Consider the following 15521-nt stretch of genomic DNA (forward strand, 5'->3'; position numbering starts at 1 on the left):
TGATGTCACCCCAATCCACATTCTGGCTGAACCAGGGACAACTCTCCAAGCCCCTTCTTCCCCTCCTCCTTACCCAAAAATGGTGAAAAGGGGAGGAATTCCACCATAATGGCCAAGACCATGGAAATCTTATTGCATAACTGTTGGGTCATGTTCAACTCTCTTGGGATTCATTTGGTTTCAGACTTGGGCATGGGACACTCTGGATCCAAACCCCAAGGCCACTGGGCCATCTTTCACCCTCACTGATAACAGGTTTTATGGGGCTGGCCACCCTCTGGAACCATGTAGATGGGGTTTTCCTAACACACTAGAAACCACACATCACCTGGCAGTTTGAATGCAGTGCCTAAGTTCCCCCAAAACAGGAGCTCCTTAAGAGAGTGTTACAGTTTGGATGTGAGGTGTCCCCCAAAAGCTCACATGTGAGACAATGCAAGAAGGTTCAGAGGAGAAATGATTGGGTTATAAGGGTCTTAACTCAACCAGTGAATTAATCCCTGAAGGGGATTAACTGAGTGGAAATTGTAGTGGTAGGGGGTGGCTGGATGAGGTGGGAATGGGACGTGGCATTGAGGTTTATATTTGGAGAACTTATCTGATCATCATATGAGCTGCTTCCCTTGGACACACTCTTCCGCCATGATGTCCTGCCTCACCTTGAGCCCCAAGGAATGGAGCCAACCTTCTATGGATTGAGACCTCTGAAACCAGGAACCTCTAAATAAACTTCCTCTTCTACCATTGTGCTAGTCGGGTCTTCTAGTCACAGCAGCAGAAACGCTGACTTAAATGAAGTGACCTCCCAACAATGCAAATTCATTAATATGCTGAGTGAATGTGCCCTTGATGTGACCTTCTAGCTACCAGACTCTGCTCAAGACCTTTGAGGAGGCCACCTCTCTCTGCATCTCTGCTCCTGGGTGCCACTAGGTCCTAATGCCTTAGACTCTGGATCCCCGTGCACCTGTACATCCGGGGGATTTCCCCTAAGATAACATCACCCTCCGGAAGACTGTGCATCAAACAGCCTCTCTTGGGACCCCCACCATGAGCTGGGATCCTAATTTGAAATTTAGTCTCAAAAGACCCTTCCTGACAAGCCCCCTGTGCAAGCCACCTCCGTCTGGCAGAATCTTCCACCTGTTGGGCTTTCTTTCCAAGGTGACAATCAGAGACAAATGTAGCTATCCAGTTGCTTGGGGTTTTCCCCAACCAATCTCCATTTGTTCCAAGTTGCTTGCGATGGCCAGTGCAGATACAGTCAGTGAGAACAAGCAGCCTCCAGGAACAACTGTCTTGCAACGCTGCTGCTTCATATAGTGACCCTGATGGGCTGGATCATCACAGGGTTAAGCTTTGGCCCCTGCATTTAGCCTTCGACTATGTGCCTGACTGCCCACCAAATGTGGTTCCCGTTCAGCATTTCTGTGCAGCTGAAAACAGACTTCCCACATGGATTTCCCCAGTGATGCAGTGAGGGAAAACAAAAATGGCGGACCAACCCAAGCTAATGATTCCCTGTTAGAGGGCTATACACAATCATATTTTGGAGGCTGGGGTATAACTCATTGGTAGAGAGCCTGTCTCACATGTCAAGGCCCTGGGTTCAATCCCCAGCACTGTCACCACAAATAAAAAAAAAGAGTGAGAAGGATCCCTGACATCCATGAGAGGTGTGTGGGACTGGCCCTTCTGGAAGACAAGCTCCATTTGACGGGCCTATCTAGATACGATTTATCTGGGGTAGAGTACTGTCTCTGTAATGCTGGGAACTTGGGTTGCTGCAGAGCAAGAGAAGAAGGGAGGGTTTGTCCCAGACCATGGGACATGGTCTTAGACCACGTCTAAGGTCTGAGGCCCCCCCAAAGGTTTCCAGAGCCCTGGAAGGGCCCTGGGGACAAAGTCTCCTGGTGTGGAGAAGAGGGGGCTTCTTTTGTGGTGAGATATGGCCAGAGGGCTTGTAATAGGCAGATTAACCCTCCCCTCAAGATGTCCCCATTTGAATCCCTGGACGGTTGAGTAACTTACGACACATGGCAAAGAGGGATTGAGGTTGCAGATGAAATTAAGTTTGTTTGTGGGATGACTTTAAGACAGAGACTGGATAGGCCCCTGGACTATCTGGGGACGCAATGCAAGTATGCATGGTCTTAAAAAGTGGAGGAGGGAGGAAGCAGAGAAGGCCTCCATCACTTTAGAGGATATCTAGACTGTTGTGAGCAGACTGTAAAAATATGATGTTAAAGATGCTGCTGGTGAGGATTCAGGGGAAAAAAAGTGGAACATTTTATTGGAAACCAGAGAAAAGCAGATTGTTATTATATAGTAGCTGAAAGCTTACGGGGACTTGTGTCTTGCTATGTGGTACTTACAGTGATGACCTTGGATATTTCAGCTGAGCAGATTTTCAAAAAATGGGCTGCAGGCGAAGGCTGGCATCTTTCTACTTCTAGTAAAATGTGGAAGGAGAGAGAGAAATTGAGGGAAAAACTGTGAACCCCAAACCAGGACTTCATGATTTTGGAAACACTCAGATTACCTGTCTTGGTCCATTTGGGTTGATTTTTTTTTTATTAGATTGAGTAATTTATAAACAACAGACATTTACTTCCCAGTTCTGGGAAGCCCTGGGAGACTGGGAAGTTGAAGTTGAAGGGGCCAGAGATTCAGCAGCCATAAAAGCTTGCTCTCCAAGACGGTGCCTTCCCGCTGCATCCTCTCATGGATGGGGCAAACAGAATCCTCATGAGAGGGACAAACTTGTTCCCCTCAAGTCCATTTTTTTTTTTTCAATACTGGGGATTGAACCCAAGGGTGCTCTACCACTGAGCTGCATCCCCAGCCCTTTTTATTTTTTATAGAGACCGGCCTCACTAAGTTGCTGAGGCTGGCCTCAAACTTGCAATCCTCCTGCCTCAGCCTCCTGAGTCACTGGGATTACAGGTGCACACCACCCCACTCAGCTCCCTCAAGCCCTTTTCTAAGAGCTAATTACATTCATTAAGAGCAGAACCTTCACAGCTTAATCACTCCCCAAAAGGCCTTTACACTGGGGATTAAGTTTCAGCATGAATTTGGGAGAGACAAACATTCAAACCATAGCATTATCCATATGGTCAAGGATGGTCATGTTAAGAGATTCTCTCCAGCTCAGCTGAGCTCCTGATAGTATAGTATTTGAAGAAAACTGCCTCTACCACTTACTGGCTTGATGATGGGGGGTGGGGTCACTTCATCTCTTCAGGTTTCTTCGTTTGAAAAACAGAAGTGGGCTGGGTAAGGTAGTGCAAGTCTGTGATCCCAGTGACTCAGGAGCCTCAGGCAGGAGGATCGTGAGTTCAAAGCCAGCCTCAGCAACTTAGTGAGGCCCCTAGTGACTCAGTGAGACTATGTCTCTAAATAAAATACAAAAAAGAGAAAAAAAAAAAAAAAAAGACAAGACAAACAGAAAATCGACCAATGCCTACCTCAGGATTGTTCTTGGGAGAATTTAACGAGTTGATACATACAAAGCTCAGACCAAGTTCCATTTAAGTATTTGCTATTATGTTCAACCCTGTCAATGTGTTTGGAGATGCAATGGTTCTGGAGACCGCCTACTGGCTTCCAGAGCGTGCGACCTGGACTAGCCAGAAGGCCCTCTCCACCTGTTCTGGGTGGGCACGCAATATGCGCAATCCCAGTGAATCGGAAGACCGGCTGGCGTCTGGGACCGAGCACTCTCCCTTCCTGCAGGGCTGTGTGTACAGCATGGCTCCAGGAGAGGCTGGCGTATTAGGACCACCGGCAGCGCCAACCTTAGGACGAGGGCAGCTCGGAAGGCAAAGCAGAGAAACAAAGACTGGGTCCTTGGTGCCATCACCTGACTTTGGATGAATCCTGAGGCTGTTCACCTGATTATTTTATTATTTAGGCCAAGTGAGTTGTTCTGTTATCTCTAACCAAGTCTAATGTACAAGATGGACCAGAGAGTGGCCAGAGGCTCCTAGCTGCGGCAGTCTGGGTTTCCAGGGAAGCCGACTCTGAGAGGGAGTGTGGGGTGCAGGTGGTTGATCAGTGAGCAGCCTGGGCACCAGCTGAGGAAGACGCAGACTGAGCTGCAGCACAGACCCCAGCACAGCTTCTGCCAACCCTCCGGGGAGCTCTGGAGCCAGGACTTTTAAGTATCTGGATGAAGGTCAAGAGGGAGCAGGAGCTCAACTCAGAAGCACGGAGTTCCTCTGTGTCACCCTGAGCAAGCCATTTCTCCCCATGAGTTGTTCCAAGGTGGACCAAAACATCTGGGCCTTGGATTCTTGCACATTGCACATCACTGGATGTGGGAAGGTCGACCTTGGGCAAATGGCTCTCCGCAGCTCGGGCAGTCCCAGAAAGGTCTGGTGGCCTGCCAACAGCACCTTCAGGCGCTTGCTCAAAGCGGGGCCTGAGCAGTGCATCTCCAAGCCCGCCACCAGGGCCTGTGGGACACAGCTGCACAGAGCTCTGCCCTTGAGTGTGTGGGTTCATGTCCCTTTGCAGTTGGGGCAGAGGCAGGGGACAGTCAGCTGGCTGGACTAGGCAGCCACCAGCCTCGTTGCCAAGTTCCCAGGTGTTGAACTTAAGGAGTCGCCCCTCTACCGTGGCACTGTCCTCAGCAGCTCTAGGCACAAACTACAAGGGAAGCCGGGTTCCCACTGCAGTGAGGGGCGGGGGGAGCCATGGAGACGCAGAGCTGGGGCGTCACTTTGGCACGTCCCGTGGAGACGTTCTGAGCCCCAGATAGAGTCACCGCAGCTGGCCACCCTTTACCTTAAGGCAAAACCCATCCCTATCACATCTTCTGCAAAGCTGAGGGCCCCAGACCCAGCACAAAGCAAAGGCAAATCCAGCTTTATTGGTACAGAGGAATGAAGATTTTAACTGGGAATCCCCACCTGGCCCAAGGGGCAGCACGCCTGCAAAGGAAGGGAGAGAGAGGAATTGTAGACAGGAAAGGAGGGGAGAGGGAGAGGAGGGGCTCGATCAGGGCTGAATGGAGACTCAGTGCGGGAAGCAACCAATCAAGGCTCCAGGTGCTGGGAAGAGGGCAGAAGAGGTGGGGTGGCCGTGGAACTGTCTAGAAGGGGAGTAGCTCCTCTTCTGGGAGGTTGAGGATGACGTCCATGTCTGGGGTGCATCTGGAGGGAAGCAGCAAAGAGGAGTGTGGAGGGGCAACAGTGGGCCAGAGTTAGGGGATGGGACAGCAAACCTGGGGACGGTCCTGCTCTTCAAAACAGGGTGGGGGGCACCCCAAAACACCACCTGCGACCAACCGCACACAGCCGCACAGGTATGCGTACACACACATGCCTATACACACAAAAATGTCAAGAATGGAGAAGAAACGAGTTTGGCAGGACTCACGTTCCACTAAAGAGGACAAAGGTCCAGAGGGAGCAGGGGCTCAACTCGGATGCGCTGAGGCCCCCAGGACAGTCACTCCCTTTGGAATCAGGAGGACTTGGTCTGAGACTGTGAGCAAGTCACGTCTCCCCTCTGAGTCTCACTCTCCGGTGGACACCAAGGTGACAGCACCTACTGTGTGCCAGACCACCAGCGAGCCTGAGTTTCCTCATCTGTCAAATGGGGCTAATAATTCCAAGCCGAGTGATTGGCAGGAGGATTGAATGAAAGGCGCCCGCAGAGCGGGGCTCCCATCGGCAACAAATTCCCCATCACGGTGACCAGCATGGACATGGACGGGCTGCAGGATCACATCCGCTGTGCACCGTCTCCCAGGGTCGTCACCCCTCAGTTTCAATAACCCACTGGATGCGCACAAAGCATTTAGGTATGAAATGTCAGGACGTCTGCAATTTACCATACTTTCCGCCAAAACTTGTCTTAAATGAATAAAGATGAAGCTAGCATGGCAAAACGTAACGATCTCTAACCCCAGACGGCAGCTGGGTGTTCATTATCACATTCCCTCGGCCTTTCCATATATTGGACGATTTGTCCTGATTGTTTTAAAAGGCACATCTCTACACGGGCAGCATCCAAATTTCTATCACCTGCCAACATCTGTCCTGAGGTCTGCACTCATCTACTCAGTCGCTACCTGAGGTCCCACATCAATCAAACTTACCATCCAGGTCAATGCACGGCTGCCCTGGCGCTTCCATCCCCTGCCCACCCCATCTGCCCTAGCTCTGCTTTCAGCACCACCAGCCACTCGCAGAAAAGCCAGGAACCTAGGGGTTAGTCCTGATGTCTCCCCGTCCTGTACCTCCCACTCCCAAACATCCCCAGTCCTACAGATTTTCCCTTCTTAAACACCTCTCCGGGCTGGGGATGTGGCTCAGTTGGTAGAGTGCTTGCCTTGTAAGCAGGAGGCCCTGGGTTCGATCCCCAGCACTGGAAAAAAAAATCTCTCCAATCCATCCAGTCCTCCTTCTCCTCTGCCAACCCACTTGTCCAGGCCACTCCCAGTGCTCCCCTGGACCACTGCCAGCACACCCAGTGGGACTTCCGGCTCCCACTCTGGGTCCTCTCCAACCTCCACACTGTTTCCAGAATGACATTTTTTGGAATACGAATCTGATCATGGCACCTCTGCTTGTAGGATCAAGTACAAAACCGTGACCTATTGGGCCCTGCCTGGAGGCCCCAGGGGCTGAGCTGCTGGCTCTGTCCCAAATTCTCCCCATCGCTCCATATTCCAGCCGCACCCCTGGTGGAAATACGAAGGTCTTTCCTACCACGATCCTTTTGGCCTTGCACGTGGCCCACTGGCTGAAGGAAACAGCAGCATCACCCTAGAACTTCTTGGTGATATCGAACCCAGAGCCCCACCACAGCCCTCCTGACTTAGAATATGCTTTTTAACAAGATCTCTGGGTAAACTGGGAGCAGAGGTGCTTGCCTATAATCCCAGCTACTCAGGAGGCTGAGGCAGGAGGATCACAAGGTCAGGAGGCCAGACTGGGCAACTTAATAAGACCCAGTCTCAAAATGGAAAACAAAAGGGCTGGGGATGTAGCCCGTGGTAGAGCAGCCCTGGGTTCAACGCCCAGTATACCCCCCCCCCAAAAAAAAAAGATCTCCAGGTGTCCAGGGCATAGGTACGCATCTTCAAGTTCAAGAACCTCTGTTTAGCAGCCCACCGGTCTCACTCTGGGAAGGGAACGCTACTTTGCACTCCGACAGTCCCTTCCATGTGGGTGAGGGCACTGCTCTGGGCCCCTCTGCGCCTTTGCTCCTCTGCTCCTACAGCAGGGGTAGGTCTACCCAGACGGTGAGCCTGGCAGGGAGGGCCCGTGGGAAGCCCAGTCCCTTCCCTCTCAGCAACAAGCTGCCCACAAGGACAAGTTCCCCTCCAGTCCAGCTTCGCCAAGGCCAGCTGGCTCCATCTGCCTAATTCCGGTTCAGGATTCAGAAGCCACCGGGGCTGGAGACATAAGCCACATTCTCTAAATCAGCTTCTGCAGAAAACCCTGGTACCCTGGCCCACACCACCCCAACCCTCTCAGGCCCATTTCAGTGCGTTCAAATCCCAGGTCAAGACACGGGCGCCAACTCAGGCCACCCCAGAGACCCCGGCACCACCACCCGGAATGGCTTCTTCTCAGGCCCTTCGCCTAGTGAGCTTCTACACCAACTGCAGACCTTAGTTCAAGAATGTCACAGTCTCAGGGAAACCTTCCTTGACTGCCCCAGACCCACTGCCTGGGACACGCGCTCCCAGGGCCATGGACTCCTCCCTTAGCACTTCTTTACATCTGTGGCTTTTGGTTGCTGGTGGTGTTGCTGGTGGTGTCTGGCACTGGGGCTTGAACCCAGGAGAGCTCTACCACTGAGCCATAGCCCCAGTCCTATTTATTTATTTATTTGTTTATTTATTCATTTAAATTCTGAGACGGGGTCTAACGAAGTTGCTGAGGGTCTTGCTAAATTGCTGAGGATGGCCTCAAAATTGCAATCCGCCTGCCTCAGCCTCCCGAGTCACTGGGATCACAGGTGTGCGCCACCATCCCTGGCTACATTTGTATCTTATTGTCCACTAATATCTGGTTCCCTCCACGACGCCATGGTGGCAGGACCAAGGGCGACTTTCATTTGCACAGTTCCTGGTTCTTCATAGGCACTTCATAAATTCAGGAGGAAGAGGAGACAGACGTAGAGATGAAGAAGGAAAATTAAATAATTCTCAAAGGGTCCTGTAGGGCCATCATGGAGAAGCCTGGTCTGGGGGACCCCAGCCCAACCACAGAGGGCCTGAACCAAGGAAGACAGGCAGAGAACTGGTTCTGGAAAGGAAGGAGCCTGCCAAGCACAGGGGGCATCCCAGGCCTTCCATCTTTGGAACCAACCACCCGGCTCAACTCTGCCTCCTTCAACGACCTACCAGGTTGACACTTGGAATCTGGGAACCAGATGGTCCTTACAGATCACCTCGCCCAGCCTTCTTTCCATCTCCACATGGGAAAATGAGACCCAGAGATGGGAAAGGTCTCATCGGCTTATGGCCAGTGGCAGAGTTGGGGGACCCCCAGGCCTCCCCTCTCCCTGGGCGGGCTTCTGCCATCTACACGAGGCTGCATTTCCTGAAAACAGCGTATCTCCTGCAGCCCCGAGCATGGCTAGTTGTGGAAACATCACATACTTGGGTCTCCAAAGCAGAACATCCTTGAAAACGACCTCGCGGGGGTCCTGCATCTGAGCCCGGAGCTCCTCTGCCTCGGTCCTCAGCACGGGCAATCTCTCCTTCAATCCTTCTATGAACTGAGGGGCGAGGCACAGCGGGGGGGGGGGGGGGAAGAGGCCCAGTGGCCCCCAATTAAAGGGAGAGAAGGGCAAATGCCAGGAGTAGGGACATCTGGGAACAGTGTGTGGGCTTTGTCCCCAGGACGTGGTGGACCAAGACAGGAGACCTCCCGATCAGGGTAGGGCTGGCTCACAGCTGGTGACAGTGTCTCACAGTGATGCAAAGGTGAGGGGCTGGTGAGGGCGGGGACCTGCTGCGGGGAGGCCTTGCGGGACCGTGAGAATTAAGGGAGGCTGGCCCAGCTGGTGACGGGCGCTCATGGCCAGTGAAAACCGAGAAAGGTGCCAGATGATGAGAGTCAATTCAAGAGGTGGTGATGGTGACGTTCGTGATGCCCTAACGGGTGGTGGCCAATGACAGGGTCTGAGGGGTGAAGAGGGCAGAGGCTGACGGTTGAGCAGCGATGGGGGACACGCTGCTCACGTGTCACCACCAGTGATGGTAGTTGGCGAGGGGTGGCCTAGGCCAGCCTCAGCTCCTTCCCGATGAATAACAAGCAGCAGTAATGGCACTGGCCAGGAGGAAGGCCGACACCAGAGCCAGGGACCTCCAGAGCAGCAGCCAGGGTAACCCCACCCCTGAGAGGGACCCTGGGCTTCCTTGTCCGCTCACCTCTGTGACCGTGCTTCTGCCCCTCTGCCTGAGCTGGCTGTCCTGGACCTTGTGCAGAAGAGCCTCCTCGTGGGGGTGCAGGGTTCTCTGTGGGAGCAGGAGAGGTCCGTGCACTGGGCGCCTCTTCCGGGGCAGCAGCACATGGCTGGGGGGTGGGGGTGCAGGGGCAGAGGACTGGGAAGAGGGCAGATGGGGCAGGACCCAGAGACCCGCCATGGCAGCTGACCACTCACCTTCGCCAGAGACCTCAGAATTTTTTTCTTCTTCTCCAAAATCTTGTTGGACAGCGACTCCAGGACCATTCTGCGCATCTCGCTGAGGTTATCCAGCTCATCCTGGGGGCCAGCAGAAGCGGGTTGGCCACCCGCCCTGCCTCCCATGGTCCAGTGCAGCCAGGCCAGGGGCTCTCCCTACCTGCTGGTCGTCCTTGGCCTGCTGAAGCTGGCGTGCAAGGTTGGCGATGTGGACCGACCGCACAGGATATTCATGGTCCATGTACGTGCTCAGGAAGTTCACCTCCTCTTGGGTCTTCTGGACTTTGGCATTCAGCTGCTCCACCTGCAGCACCAGGGCTAGGAAGGACGGAGAGGAGAGGTCGGAGGGACAGGAGGCAGGGCCTCCGCTCCCCAGGAGACCCAGGCTCTCCCTGGTCAATGGACTGGGGTCTGCACCGAGATGAGCTCACACAAGCCCGGGCAGAGGTGAAAAGTCAAGTCCCCAGAGAGTGACCTGGGCCTGCGAGGGAAGAGGCAACGCTGAGAGAGAGAAGCTAAACGGCTGCAAGATCCCTAGACCAGCAGGGCGCAGGGGTGCGCCTGTCATCCCAGCGGCTCGGGAGGCTGAGGCAGGAGGATCATGAGTTCAAAGCCAACCTCAGCAATTTAGCGAGGCCCTAAGCAACTCAGTGAGACCCTGTCTCTTAACAAAATACAAAAAAGGGCTGCAGACATGGCTCAGTAATTGAATGTCCCTGAGTGTGATCCCCGGTACCAAAAAATTTAAAAATTCAAAAAAATCTCTGGACCAGTCCAGCTCTGCGGGCTGCTACATGATTCTCCTCAAGCACGTCCCTCCTGAACCTCGGCCTCCTCAGACATGCGCCCAGGGAACTGAGACCAGGGAGACAGGGACACAATCTCCAGTGGTCTACGCTGCTTCCTCTGGGGACGGGTTCCCAGCGTCTAAGGCTAGCTGGTCAGTGCTCCCTGCCCCCTCCAGGCTGCTCAAGGCCCTGCAGGCTGGAAGCCAGGAGACCTGGGTCCTCGCCTGGCCACTGGCTCCCAGAGGAACCTTGTAAACAAAGCGAGGCTAGGACTGGGTTCTGGCTCCGAGCTGTGTGACCTTCAACAGGCTCCTCTGCCTCCCTGAGCTGCAGTTTCCTCATCTGTAAAATGGGAAAGCAGCCCATTTCACAGGCAGTTGTAATGGCTGAGGAAGAAAAAAATGCAGACACACGAGGCCTAGAAAGTGCCAGCAGCTGGGTACGCAAGCCACCAGCTCTGCATCTGGGGAGCTCTGTCTGCCGAGGAGGGAGGGGCCGGCGGCTTCTGAAGGCAGGGTGGGCGAATGCCCCAGCCGTCCTCCCAGAGGGTCCAGGGTGGGCCAGGGGTTTGTCCCGAGGCTCCTTACAGCTGATCTTGCTTTCCTCCTTATGTTCCCAGTCCTCGAGCTCAGACTTCAGCTGCTGCAGCCTCTTTCTGTTGGAGCACTCCAAGATGTCGATGATGCTCTGCGGGAATGCTGGGGTCAGCGCACCCCGGCCTCTGCGGCTCAGCCTCACGGCAGGCTGCGGCCACCTGGCACCTCGGAGGAGGAGTTCCCCGTGACACCCCACTCCCAGGCCCAGCAACCCGACTAGAGACTGGAGAACCGCCTCCTACCCGCCCCCCACAAACTCCTTACCTTGACTGACGAGGCCCCCTGATCTGGCCTGGACCTACCTCACCTCCTGTGACTCCTTCCTCACACCTACAGTCAACCACGCTGAGTAAAATGTGGCCCTGGGCCAGCTAGGGTCCCTCCCACCCAGGTCTGTTTCCCCTGCCTGCAACATGTACCTGGTCTCCACCAGTTAACTTTTTTCCACATTTCACCCCAGGAATCACTTTCTGCAAGAAGCTGTCTTAGAGTTCCCATGTGTCAGTAAGTGGTCCCCTCTGAGTTCCCCAGTTCCCTACCTCCTACGTGTGAGAATTTCTAACTGCCTGTGACCCCAATGGAAGGAAGAGCTTAATGTAGGCAGGGCGTCTCAAATGGCTGTTCCCAAGGAGCCAGGGGAGCATCCAGGATGTACAAAAGATGTATAAATGGACCAACTGAGAAAGGTTTCAAGAAGGTTTTACTAAGCTTCCTTAGACTGAATTACTGTATGTCCTTGGCCTTAGTCCCTGTTATAAGCTGAACTGTTTGCCCCAAAATTCATAGATTAAAGCCCCAGCCCCCACCAGGACTGTATTTGGAGACAGGGACTTTCGGGAGGTAATTAAAGTTCAACAAGGTCACAAAGGTGTGGGCCTCAACCGATAGGTCTGGTGTCCTCATAAACAGAGAAAGCAGCCGGGCGTGGTGGCGCATGCCTGTAATCCCAGCAGCTCGGGAGGCTGAGGCAGGAGGATCCTGAGTTCAAAGCCAGCCTCAGCAAAAGCAAGGCGCTAAGCAACTCAGTGAGACCTGTCTCTAAATACAATACAAAATAGGGCTGGGGATGGGGCTCAGTGCCGCTGAGTTCAACCCCCAGTACCAAAAAAAAAAAAAAAAAAAAAAGAGAGAGAGAGAGAAAGAGAAAAACCAGGGCTCTCTTTCCTTGTACACAGAGGAAAGGCCCTGGGAGAACATGGAAAGAAGACCGCCATCTGCAAGCCAGGAGGAGCGGTTGCACCAGAAGCCAACCCTGCCAGCTGGGTACAGGGACACACACCTGGGATCCCAGCTACTTGGGGGGGCTGAGCCAGGAGGATGTCAAATTCTACTAGTCTAGCCAACTTAGCAAGACTCTGCTCACAATAAAAAATAAAAAGGGTTGGGACTGGGGTTGTGGCTCAGTGGTGGAGCGCTTGCCTAGCATGCCTGGGCCCTGGGATCGATCCTCAGCACCACATATAAAGAAAGAAAATAAAGGTCCATCAACAACTAAAAAATGTATTTGGTGGGGGGACACAGTTCAGTGACAGAGCACCCCTGGGTTCAAGCTCTGGTCCAGATGAAGCAGGGGACCAAGCCCGCTGGTCCCTTGATTCTGAACTCCCAGCCTCCAGAAGTGAGAAAATCGCCTGCGTGTGGAAGCCAGGTGGTCTAGAGCACTCCACCAGGGCAGCCCGAGCAACTAACAAGAAGTCTGGATTTTCCTCTCACAGACTCCCATGTGCTCAGTCCCCTCCTCCCCAGGGAGACAGATTCCAGAGAAGGGACAGCAGTTCATTCCAACGTTTTCTCTAACTCTTCCCCTGCCCATACTCCTGGGTCCCCCTGAGATTCCTGCCCTCTCACCAGTGTCACCAAGCTCCCCTAGAGGAGGCGGAGGAAGCTTCCAGGCTTCTTTCTCCCCAAGGTCATTCTCCACAAGGTCATTCTCCACCCACAGACCCTACCTGCCACCACTGGGCTGAGGGTTCTCCTAGGAGCAGGATGGAAAGAGCCCAGATCCTGGTGCCAGAGTGCTTGGGTTCCAATTGCAGCTCTGACCCTGGGTGGCTGGGTGGCCCACAGCAAGCTACTCAGCCTTCCCATTTGGTCACTTGTAAAATGGGATAATAACAGCGCCCGCCTAACAGGGCTGCCGCGTGCAAGGGCTGCTGGCGTCCGTATTGGTGAGGCAGCCACCTCTCACGGGTGCCGCGTGTGCCAGCCGCCACCCCTCTCGGGGCTGTGCCCTACTTTACAGAGCGCAGGGGACAGGTCGGCTAGTGAGCTCTGGCTGCCTTGGGATGGGCGGCTCCTGGATCCCAGAGCCCCCAAAGCCCAGGCGGGTGGGGCGCAGCGTGCTCGAGAAGCGGTTGGAGGGAGGCGGCGCCTGCGCGGGGCTGGCGCTCACCGTCAGGGTGTCCTGCTGCTGCAGCATGGCGCGCACGCTCAGGGCCGTGGTCTGCTCGGTGTCCTGGATGGCTCTCACCAGCTCGTCGCTAAGCTTGCTGAGGAAGTGCTTGTGGTGGCACATCTCCTGGAGCAAGCTCCGCTGGTTCCTGAGCATCGCCTGCGGGGAGCGGACAGCGAAGGGAGGCGGCGCTGCTGGAGCTGCGGGAACCTGGGCTCCGCTCCCTGCCGCCATCGCCCGCCCCCTGCGGCCTCCCTGGGTGAAGGCCGCCGAGCTGGGCGGCGGTGGTTCACATTGTCTGCGGTCCGCGCCTGGAAGGGGGCGCTGCGGGTGTCCCCTGCACCCGTTCCGAAATGCACACTTTCCCATCATCACACCTCTGAAGTGGGCATGCATCTTAGAGGTGGTGGCATGTCACCACTAATTGGCAAACAGTTCATTAGTGACTAAATAAAATAAAGGTGCACTTATTATCGACGGTTTTTAACATCGCGGGCCTACTTCTGCCAGGAAAGCCACGGAGCCCTGCTCTGCAGGTGGCACGTGGGATCAGTTCAACCTACAGCAGCCCTGTTCACTGGTAAGCGAAGGTTCACTAAGTTCAGAGAGGTTAAGTGATTTGCTCAATGTCACACAGCCAAGAAATGCTAGTACTGGCATTGGCAAGGGTGACTTCTGAGTCCCAGTGTCTTTCCACTACACTAAGGTAAGAACTGCGTGGGCTTAATACTTCAAGAAGTGGCCGAAACACTTCTTGTAGTGACTATGACTTAGATGTTAGGTTGAGACATACCTTGTTCAAGTCCCATCTCTGCCACTTACCTTCTCGGGGAATCTAGACATGTTAATTAACCTTCTAAAACTTGGTTATGCTCATTCTAAAGCTGCTAGTAACTAATACCTGCTTCAGAGAACTGCTGTCAAACATAAAGGAAGCCAGGTGTGGTGCACACCTGTAATCCCAGCAACACCCAGGAGGCTGAGGCTGAAGGATCCGAAGTCTGAGTTCAGCCTCAGCAACTTAGTGAGGCCCTAAACAATTTAGTGAGACCCTGTCTCAAAAAAATAAATAAATAAAAATAAAAAGGGCTGGTGATGCAGCAGCTCAGTGACAAATCACCCCTGAATTCAATCCCCAATATCCCACCCCCCCAAGAAAAGAAAGAAGATAAATTCGCCGTCAAGTCACTCAGTGGCAGCGCCCGGGGCACTCATGGTCAATATTGGTAACAGCCTTTGGCTTGGGGCCTCCAGCCCTGGTACAACTATTTCTCTCTCTTACAGCCTCCTCTTCCTCCTGTGTTCCCTGTCCTTTGCCAGAAATGACCCCTTCCTGGCCCTGGGTGCCTGTACCCCTGGCATGACAAAGTAACAATGCTAGCTGTACTTCACACCAGTCACCTCGCAGCAGTCCTGAAGGGGACTATTATTAGCCCCACTTTGTAAAGTGGAACCCACGGACCAGATTCAGTAGCACACCCAAGGTCACATATAGCACAGCAGAACTGTTGTCCTCAAAGTCTGGGCTGCTAGCCACTCTGCCATCTTGCCCCCACGTCCCCAGACCAAAGCCGCCACAAAGGTCTTGTGAGGAACACCCATCTTCAAGCCCCAGGGCCACTGAGCCTGCGCCCCCGGGCTGGCATCAGGAATCTGCATAATCAACACACATCCCACTCCTGAGTGAGTCTGATAAAGAGAATTTAATGATCTCTGCTCTAGAGAAGCAGCTGTCTGATCACCAGAGCTAATGCAGAACCCGGTTTTTTGTTTGCTTCCTTTCTGATCTTTATCTCAACTTGCAATTCTGACACCGCTCATAATTACATCTCTGCCTTTCGCAGCTTATTTTTCTCCTAGGACTTATCACCTAACATCATCTTTTTCTTTTTATCTTCTTGCTGGCCTCCTTCTCCTAGCATACCACAGCCAGGTATGTCTTGCCACGGCCGTGTCACCAGCACATGAGACAGTGACTGGAGTAGGGTAAATTAATGGGTACCCATTCTATGGGGCCTTTAGTTCATTTATGATGTCTCCCAACAAAGGCTCAGCCCCGTGACCATACATGCTCTCAGCTCCTCGTTAGTG

At 53.7% G+C, this 15521-nt stretch overlaps 1 protein-coding gene and 1 non-coding gene across 7 annotated transcripts in view; one reads left to right on the forward strand and one right to left on the reverse strand.

Annotated features, from left to right (window-relative positions):
* Positions 1 to 4866: 4866 nt before the first annotated feature.
* The window catches only part of C2H20orf96 (chromosome 2 C20orf96 homolog), a 51489-nt gene continuing 40834 nt past the window's right edge, over positions 4867 to 15521 (reverse strand). For 3 of the 6 annotated variants that reach the window (XM_047540471.1, XM_047540472.1, XM_047540470.1), the window contains 7 exons: positions 13431 to 13589; positions 11030 to 11129; positions 9815 to 9972; positions 9634 to 9735; positions 9401 to 9487; positions 8627 to 8745; positions 7125 to 8107 (listed from right to left, as the gene is read on the reverse strand). In XM_047540471.1, the coding sequence (XP_047396427.1) occupies positions 8014 to 8107; positions 8627 to 8745; positions 9401 to 9487; positions 9634 to 9735; positions 9815 to 9972; positions 11030 to 11129; positions 13431 to 13589 (819 nt within the window). In that variant the 3' untranslated portion in view covers positions 7125 to 8013. Of the gene's footprint in view, positions 5160 to 7124; positions 8108 to 8626; positions 8746 to 9400; positions 9488 to 9633; positions 9736 to 9814; positions 9973 to 11029; positions 11130 to 13430; positions 13590 to 15521 lie in introns of those variants that run through there. The other 3 variants (XM_047540475.1, XM_047540473.1, XM_047540474.1) reach the window with 2 other exon arrangements.
* On the forward strand, positions 6304 to 6384 carry Trnat-ugu (transfer RNA threonine (anticodon UGU)). The gene has a single exon. It is a non-coding gene; the product is annotated as a tRNA-Thr (tRNA).

Source organism: Sciurus carolinensis, chromosome 2 (assembly GCF_902686445.1).
Source record: "Sciurus carolinensis chromosome 2, mSciCar1.2, whole genome shotgun sequence".
Classification (NCBI taxonomy): Eukaryota; Metazoa; Chordata; class Mammalia; order Rodentia; family Sciuridae; genus Sciurus; species Sciurus carolinensis.